This window comes from Melanaphis sacchari, unplaced genomic scaffold (genome assembly GCF_002803265.2).
Source record: "Melanaphis sacchari strain LSU unplaced genomic scaffold, SCAv2.0 Contig4_pilon_pilon, whole genome shotgun sequence".
Classification (NCBI taxonomy): Eukaryota; Metazoa; Arthropoda; class Insecta; order Hemiptera; family Aphididae; genus Melanaphis; species Melanaphis sacchari.
The window spans coordinates 3,195,825-3,205,600 of record NW_020271335.1 but is presented as its reverse complement, the minus strand read 5'-3'; the positions used below and the strand labels follow the sequence as shown (position 1 = coordinate 3,205,600).

General features: G+C 30.0%; 1 protein-coding gene across 1 annotated transcript; it reads left to right on the top strand.

Moving 5' to 3' along the window:
• The first annotated feature begins 273 nt into the window (after positions 1-273).
• LOC112599041 (ran-binding protein 9) lies at positions 274-9,133 on the top strand. The gene is made up of 11 exons (XM_025345747.1): positions 274-1,100; positions 5,835-5,999; positions 6,077-6,267; positions 6,784-6,968; positions 7,029-7,141; positions 7,208-7,466; positions 7,547-7,884; positions 7,951-8,111; positions 8,183-8,294; positions 8,807-8,978; positions 9,055-9,133. The coding sequence occupies exons 1-10, from the start codon at positions 818-820 to the stop codon at positions 8,935-8,937; spliced, it is 1,938 nt and encodes a 645-aa protein (XP_025201532.1). The 5' UTR covers positions 274-817; the 3' UTR covers positions 8,938-8,978; positions 9,055-9,133.
• The last annotated feature ends 643 nt before the right edge of the window (positions 9,134-9,776 follow it).

The window sequence follows — 9,776 nt, the reverse complement described above, 5'->3', positions numbered from 1 at the left end:
GTGCGTGTGCGTGTGCGTGTACACGATATTCGCGTACATCTGGTGAGTGCCGAGTGGTGGAAGCCCTCCCACGAATGTAGGTCGAACGAGTGGACAGTGGTAGGCATTGGGCCGCAGCGTAGGCGGGCGGGCGGCGTGGCGCACGCGCCGATCAACTGCGCAAAATCAGCTGTGCACCGGCGGTGTCGCCATCTACCGGGAATTTTTGGCACCACGCCACCCGTCCCGTAGTATGAACGGCGATGACGGCCGACGGCGACGAGCTACCGCCAGCAGTCAGCACTGCAGCCGTAGTCGTATCGTAGTTGCACCGTTGTTTCAGCCGTAGTCGTAGCGTTTTACACACAATAACATAGCATAGTTGTACGTGTGTTTGTGTGTGTGTGTGTCTGTGTGTGTGTGTGTGTGTGACTGGTGCGTGCGCGTTGACGGCCTACTCTCTGTGCGTGTGCGAGAAGTGTGTTCGCGTTTGTGTGTGTGTGTGTACGATCCGTCGCGATGATAAGTGCCGCTGGTGGCAATTGCAGCAGTTGTAGTAGTTTTAGTCGTAGTAGCGATAGCGTACGCATTAATAATTTTCACTGTTGTGCCGTTCCACGGTTCGCAGTTTTCTCGGTTTGAAGGCAGGCGCTCCGGGGACTCGCTCGTCGCGTTTTGACGTGGTTTTAAATCGTTTTTTATTTTCTTCATTATTTTTTAACTCGAGTTTCCTCCCCCCCCACCCACTCGTGTATCGTTTTTTTTTTTCGCCTTATCCCCGGCACCCGTCCGTGTGTGTCGTACTCGGATCGTCAAAACTAAATACTACGCGGTGGCGATGTCTGTGGTACAAATGGCGGCCAGCCCGAACAACAGCAGCAATAACACGACCGTGGTAAACTCGGACTGCGGCGGCGGTTCCACCGTCGGCGGCAGTGGCGGTTCCGCGGCCGTCAACGGCAGCGCGACCAGCCCATTCGGCCAACAAGGCGAGGATCGGCTGAAGGGCTTATACCCGATGGTAGACGAGGACGACACACCATTGCCACGGAGCTGGAACTCCAAAGACAAGTTCACTAATCTTGGATTGTCGCAGAACAACATACGTGTACACTACAAAGGTATATACCTAACTACCACAATGGTCTGACCATTTTTTTAATAGCGTGTTTTAATTCGTTATCATCCACACCTTAATTCGAAACGGCTTGCCGATATAATTACAGAATTCCCAGTCGCAGTCTACGTATTTTATATTTTTATTATTACTACTATATATGTGGGTAACAAAGAATCAGCTGTTCATTGTTTTGTTTTGCGCGCACTGGCCCACTGTTGCCCCGGCGGTGCCACAGCGTTGGGGTAGAGGGGGGAAGGATATGGCTATGGTATTGGTATGATATGGTATGTGTGCCGTGTGGTACCCGATGGGTCGGGTAATGTCACTGTTCCGATCCCTACTCTATCGACGAGCGATCACACTCAAAATATACCCCATACCGAGACGCTGTACTCGGTAGTCAATAGCGAGCTCGCCGCTCCTGCATTTCTGATTCGTATCCCGAGTGCTTGGCTACTCACTCCTCGATTTCCGCGTCTTGAAAGTCTTTTCAGTTAGGACGACCCGTTTCTTCGCGCCCTCTCCCAAGTTTTTGTTTTTCTATTTTTTACTCGGACCATGAGTTACCGTGCCAAGGTCGCGCCGAGGCTCTTGATCTCGTTCGTGTCAATTCAACCCCCTCCATGACCGTCGTGTGTATTGTCCAGTAGGCCCGTATGGTTTTTGACTTGCGGATGTTTCCTGCGCAGAATAAGATGTCTCCCCACCCACCCTCGCTTGCACACGGCCATTTCGCAATATCGCGGCTGTTGCGCAAATACTGAGATCAGAGTGTTTGGCGCACAATAATAACGTCCTACCCACTTTTAGATCGAGATAAATTATCATGTCTACATTAATTATTGGCTGGTAATTGTCTGTAATAGGAATATTGTTAAAGAAATTTTAAATAACCACGCATTTACCTGTAATATGTAATTAATTTTACTTCCCTGTATAGGTATTTATTAAAATTTTTAATACTTTTTTAATCCTAAATGTTATAAAATACTTCTATAACTTGAACCTAAATTTAACCAAACTGCGATCAACCAAACTGAGTGATATACAATTTTATGGTTATTAATTTTTAGTGTATGATCTACCTTGGTATTGACTATTGTCCATCATACTAAAATTATAATATTTACTTAAAACAATCAAACTAAAATTAACACAAATAAAGTAAAATGGGTAAATTATATTAACGTTCCTAATAACACAAACCGCTTGACTGATGAAGTAAACTATTGATCTTATAATTTTTGTGGTTACCAATCATATTATATTTATGAAAACATTATTGATTTATTTATTTACCCTACCTTGATGGACTTACCTAACTTCGCCTCAACATTTACAAGAAGTTTTTTAAATAAAAAAATTTAGACACTTCAGTTTTAAAAATCTTTCTCATTTGTATAGCATAAATCAAATACTTAGTTACCTATTTGAGACTTCTCAATTTAAATGAAGATATGTAAAATCAGTGAATTAGATACTGACTCCAAAAAAAGTGCTAATTGAATACATATTGAAATAATATCTATTCCTTAATTAAATAAAAATGTCATTGTTTACTTACAGAAAAGCAACACAGATTATCTTAATTTTTAATACAATAATTATATCTATTGACCTAATTACTACTATTATAACTCCTTAACCTATTTATAAAAATTTCATTGAAAATCCAGTGTTATATGTCTATAGTATTTTTATAAGTAGATAAATAGGTATTATTATGTACATTTTTATTTTAGATATATTTTCTAATATTTAGGTTATAAAGTCTATTAATTTGAATTTACATCAGTGGTTCTCAATCGGCTGTGTCGACTAAATTTTTTTAATATTTTTATTTATACCTACTTGAAGTTTTGGCACAATGATAAAATTACTGATGTTTCTGGTAAATCTTAAATAATTTCTTTCTTAAGATTTGTCAATAAAAATTAAATAATATATAAATTTTTATTTACCATGAATTTCAAACTACAACAAGAGTTGAACCTAATTTCACATATGTGTGAATCAGCATTTTTGATATTAGAAACCAAAAAAAAAAAATGTCTATGCTTAAAAATATTGATAATAAATTATGCTTAAGTTTGTCAATTATTTAGCCATAAATTGAAGCCTATGTTTAATCCATCAATTACAAGCATCACACTGATTTACTTTAAAAAAATATAAACTCTAATACCTTAAATTTAAATACTTAAACTGTTTAACCATATAAATTCATATATATAGTGGCAACACAACTTTAATAATTTACATAAGTTTATAATTGTTATTTTTTCAAAAATCTGTTGATTATTTTATGTTATCCATTTTTATGAATCCAAATTAGGATGTTATCATATATAAAAGGTTGAAAATCACTGATTTACATAGTTTGATATTTATAATTTTTTACAAAGGAAATTTGTGTAAAATTTTTGTTTTTGTGCCATATTTTTTAATCAAAGAAAATTATATCTAAGGTATACATAATTTTGTGATTTATTTCAATTTCTATTTCATGAAATATTGTATACATACAATAGAGCCTCGATAATCCAGACAATTTCAGACTGGGCATCATCTGGATTACTGAAGAGTTTTCAACATTACCTACTCAAATGATTTTTTTCTTAATTCCACCACCTTTTTATTTATTGTACTTTAAATTTAAAAAAATAACAAAATAACTTTGACATAATGAATTACAAAAAAATATAATAAAAAGTACAATATTTAATTATTTTTTTGAAATAACAGAGTTAGTTCATTTGCTGAAAAAATAATCTTGAACATTGAGTACTTAATGCATTACTGTACATATTTATATAGTATTAATACATATCCTCCTACAAAACTTAATAACAATGTTTATGTATTGTATTGACTTCCTTAATCCATTTCATGCTTGTTAAATAAAAATAGATACCTATTTAAATATATTTTCTTTCTAAAATATTTAATTTTTTAAATTATAAACCTTGATATTATTTATTTAAATAATAAGAAATTTAACACTTTAATCATTATTATCATTTAGTAGCTTAATCATGTAATACAATATAAGTAAACAATTATTTAAATTAAAACACTATAAAACTAAGTTAAATAAAAGATAAAGCAATTAAAACAAGTATAAATTAACATCTTATAGCTAATGAATATTGCTAGCTTTTATATATAAATGACTGTCAAGTTATATTATGCAAAGTTAGTGTTGTATTCGAGACTATAAAGTTCTATACATTTCTTGCATTCCATTAGATTTCATAATCCAATATAAGTGGCTGACTGGCAACAGTCATAAGCTGGAAAATCAATCATATTCCATTTGAATAGCACTTATCTGTATTTTGGATGTATTATTTTATGTGTCCCCTTATAATAATTTTAGTGTGAAGCAAAAGAAATTGGATGATTGAATCTCTTAAACCCATTGATAGCTAAATTAATTTGAAAATCTATGTATAAATCTACAATTTTTTCTTTTTGTTCTGAGTCTCAATCAATTCTTTAGTGGAGGTTTCCTTGATTATGTCTCAATGTGTAATTTGTAGGAATTTCTTCGTGGATTTTCAGTTTCTTACCTGTATATTTAGCCCTTTATCGTGTAATGACCATCACACATCAGATATAAATTGGAAGGATATTACTACCCATTATTAGTTACAAGTAATTTTTACTTTATTGTTTATAATGACTATATTTTAGTTGAATTTCTGTTTAAGAATTCTTCTTCAAGCTGATTAATAAGTTTTTAGATAATGTTTTTCCGGGAGAACCAATCCTATAGATTAATTGTAACAAATATCATAGGGTAATATAAGTGAGTGGATGTAGACATCTTAAGCTTAAAATTGGTAAATACTTTACTTTTCAAACTACTATGTTTCAAGAGAAACTTAAAAAATTGTTTAAAATTAATATTAAAAAGGAAGTTAATAAACCTTTTATAGGTAATAGGTATATTACTATAAAGAAATTTGTCATTAGTATTCAGATGACAATGACATCAACACCTTTGTTTTTATTTATTCTGATTTTTGAGGCAGTATCTTATAAATAAATTTTTTCACGTCACTTCTCTATCATCAAAAAAGATATTTAAGAATGAGATTATATGCTTATATGTAGTACTCAAATATTTAGATGAAACCTTAAATAATAGAAAAGCCATGCCTATTAGCTATTTCTAAGAAATCAATAATAAATAATAGTAGCTAGTACATTCTTTGCTTCATTCAAATACATTACCTTTTTTTGTCTAATTATTTATTTTACTTGACATGACCATTTAATATCTTCTTTCTTTTTTCTTTTTTTAATTCAAAATTTTATATTATTAAATAATATATAGTATTTTATAATACTGTTTATTTTAATGTTGAGTATTAGTCAAATTGCATAATAATTTATGTTTAAGTTATTGGCATTTATACAAGGTCTATCTTTTATTACTAAATTAAATTATGTAATCTAAAATAATTTAAAAAATTGGTTAATTTATGTAACAAGTAAACACAGGCATTTTTATTAGTTATATTTTAATCAAATGTTGTTGCTAATAACATCCTACATTACCTTTACTACTTTTATAAACTTTAAATTACTTACTAAGTATTCTAGTTCACTATTAATAAAATTAAATAAATTTGTATCAAATAATTCAAGTGTAAAACTAATGTACCTAATAAGATATTCAATAAATAATTGTATGCAAATAATAATATTTTCATTTATTTTTATTTAGGTCATGGTAAAACACATAAAGATGCAGCCAGTGTTAGAGCCACACACCCTATTCCTGCTTCTTGTGGCTTATATTATTTTGAAGTAAAAATAGTATCAAAAGGACGTGATGGTTACATGGGGGTTGGACTTTCAGCCCAAGGAGTCAATATGAATCGTTTACCAGGTAAAATTAAAAATTTTGAAATTAATTTCTTCTTACAATGTAAAATACATGCGTACTAATTATAAACATAATTTTAGGTTGGGATAAACATTCATATGGTTATCATGGTGATGATGGTCATTCATTTTGCTCAAGTGGCACAGGTCAACCATACGGACCTACCTTTACTACTGGCGATATTATCGGTTGTGGAGTAGATCTTGTGCACAACCATTGTTTTTATACTAAAAATGGAACCCATTTAGGAACAGCATTTACTGACCTTCCTGTGAGTAATCACTTAAAATTATTTATTTTTATTAAAAATTTAAAAATTGAATTATTATTTTTGAGTGATTTAAATGTATGTCAGTGTACTATTTATGTATTTTCTGTAACCTAGAGGTATGCACAGTTCTATTTTTCAAAATTCATTATGTATTGTTAGCTTTAGTGAATTCACCTTTCATCAAACTAAAGTTAGAATATTGTTTATATTTGTAGATCGGATATTTATTATATTTAAATTGTTTTAAACATTTTAGACAAGCACTTATTATCAGCATAAAAATTGAAGTATTGTAAAAATAAAATAAATTTATAAACATAAACATTGTTATTAACTTCAAGTTAGATAATAGGTCATTTCACTCTAATATTGAAGGTGAACACATGATTAGTTCTGCTGATTACAAATTAACTATATTAAATACAAATCAAAAAATTATTAATCAAATAATGCATTACCGTTCTCTTGAGTTATATTGTTTATTAAATTTTACTAATATTTTAATTTTTTTTCCAGCCAAATTTATTTCCCACTGTAGGATTACAAACACCTGGTGAGGTGGTTGATGCCAATTTTGGACAGTTGCCATTTGTGTTCAAAATTGAAGAAATGATGAAAGAACTCAGAAGCCAGACACAAATGACTATTCAAAATTATCCTTTTTCTTATCCATATTCACAGTGCCAGACAAATTTCCATAAGTAAAATAAAATAATTATAATTTTATAACTACCTAGTAATAATATTAATCTTTGTTTCAGAATGGTTTCTACTTATTTAGTTCACCAAGGTTTCTGTGCAACTGCAGAGGCATTTATTTCTCAAACTGATCAATCATTTGAAGAAGAGATTGCTTCCATAAAAAATCGCCAAAGTAATTTTGAACTATCTAAAAATTTAAAAATTTAGACTAATAATTAACGTGTAACAATTTATGTAGAAATATTAAAATTAGTTTCAACTGGTCGAATGGGAGAAGCTATTGAAATGACCAATAAGCTGTATCCTGGGTTACTTGAATCAAATCGTAACCTTCTATTTAAGCTCAAATGTCGTCAGTTTGTTGAAATGGTTAATGGTACAGATTCTGAGGTAACATCCCGTTCTTATGATAACGTTGAAATTCATACAACAACTCGTCCTTCGCCAAAACGTACATTACAGTCAAATCGAAGTCCAACATCTATACAAACCAACGGGTATAAATAATTTTAAAATCACTTAATAGAATAAATTTACAATTTTCATTTTATTTATTTATTTATTTATTTATTATTAGAAATATAAAATGTCAAAAATTATCAAATACTACTGAAGTGACTGAAATAAATTCAGTGAATTTGATATTGAATGGTTCTTCGGATATTACTACAATTAAAACGATTAAAAATGGTACACCAAAAATAAATGACTACCAAATAGAAAAAATGGATTGCAACGAAGACAACCAAATGACTGAATATAATATTATGTCAGCTGACAGCGTAAATGGACATCATCAAAATCACTTTTTAGACGAAGATTATAGTTCAAACGGTTATCACAATGGACATAATTGTGATGAACTAAGTAATGGAACATCAAGAGTTAATAATAATGGAAATGAAGAATCTATGGGTAGGTTAACAATTTTGATTGTATAAAAACATAACTACATTAACTAATGGTTTTATTGAAATATAGATATTGATCAACCAGAATATCACCAAACTACCAAAAAAGTATGTGGTGGCAGTAAACCTGGTGTTGAAAAAATGTTAGAATTCGGTCGAGAATTATTCTTACTTAGTTTGCAGTTGCGACAAGAATTAGGAAGAAATGAAACAAATAAAAAAATGTTACAAGTATGTATAAAATATTATAATAATAAATAAAATATTATATTTTATTATTAATATGGTTTGTTTTAAATTAGGATGCGTTTAGTTTACTAGCATATTCTAATCCTTGGGATAGTCCTGTTGGTTGGCAATTGGAAGCTTCCCAAAGAGATAGTGTATGTGCAGCACTGAATTCTGCTATTCTAGGTAATTAGAATAGTATACATTAATATTGAATACTGCACTTGAGCTATTTTCATGTCTAAGTAGATATTATCTAATAGTAAAACAATTATAAGAGGTCTTCTTATCCTGCATGTTTTGTGTCCATTTTACTAATATATAATATACTAATATTTAGATTCAGTAGTTCTAATTTTATGTTTTTATCCTAAATATTTAAGTAAATTAACTATTATCAAACTTAAAGGATATTATCTGTGTTCTTTTCTTGGATTTTTATAATATTTTAATTTTTAATCCAGTTATGAGCATTATTAAGTTTTAATGTCTTATATATTCATAACTTGCATAAATTTAAATATTGTAAAAAGTTAACAAGAGAACATAATATTCTTACTTAAAAATTTGATAATAGATTGATTCTCTCTGATTTGTAAGCTAACAACATAAAATTAAAAAACTACTAAAATTTAGTATTTTTCTTTTTAAATTCTTTGTTAAAGTTTTAAACTATTGTACTAAAATCATAACTTTAGAATCGAGTAATTTACCACGACGCCCACCTCTGGAAATGACTGTTGGTCATGCCTATGAACTAGTCAAGCTAATGGCAGCGTCTAGCATGGGAGCATGCGCTTTCACCAATATCGATGAACTGCTCAAATGACCTTCGTGCAATGTGCGCGTTTCACTGCCACCATTCTGCAGGTAAATAACTACAATACTTAGCATTAAACAAATTGTGAAACATTGTTCATGAAATTATTATTTATACTTTTTATAGAGTTCAAAACGGTTGGCCGCCAATTTTGAACACAGTAACAATGGCAAAAGTACTTTAAGCGGTCACATCACCCACAAAAATATTTTGTACAAAATAAAAAAAAACATTAATTGACAATTACATTTTTCTGTATAAGCGTATAAGTAGTATTTTTTCAGATAGAATTTTAAAATATTTACCGTTAACACAATGTAAATTAGCATTAAATTTAACAAATGGAATTTCAAATTTATCTGAAAAATTATTTTCACCCATAAATTTTTCTCTTGTTATTTAATTGTATTATTTAAAAAATTAAAAACTACAAATATTGTATACTTTAAAAGTTTAAAAATTTTGTTAATCTTTTTTATTTTTGCGGACAAATATTTATAAAAATAACAAATTATGAAGGTCTGATTAAATTGTCGGTTTAATATTTTATTATCGGATCCAATTTTTAATTTGTTGTACGTAAATGTTATTTGCGTATTTTATGATCTCTTCACATAATTTATGCAACATATATCAATGATATTTTATTGTTGTAATGTGATTCTTGATTACCTTTTCTTGACAAATAAGTCTTTTTTTTTTATTGAATCAAATGATGTTTTATTTTTTATTAAATAAAAACTTCGAATCGCCAACACTAATGTATAAGATCATTTAAACATTGTACCATATTATTTAATTTATAGTTGTTAGTCTCATATGATTGTACTAACAAAATATAATTAGTT

Bases quoted from the DNA above. Each gene is read 5' to 3' on its own strand.
- LOC112599041 (XM_025345747.1), top strand. From the start codon at position 818: ATGTCTGTGGTACAAATGGCGGCCAGCCCGAACAACAGCAGCAATAAC. The intron at 6,000-6,076 runs GTAAAATTAAAA...ACATAATTTTAG, and splicing joins CAATATGAATCGTTTACCAG to GTTGGGATAAACATTCATAT. The intron at 8,112-8,182 runs GTATGTATAAAA...GTTTTAAATTAG, and splicing joins CAAATAAAAAAATGTTACAA to GATGCGTTTAGTTTACTAGC.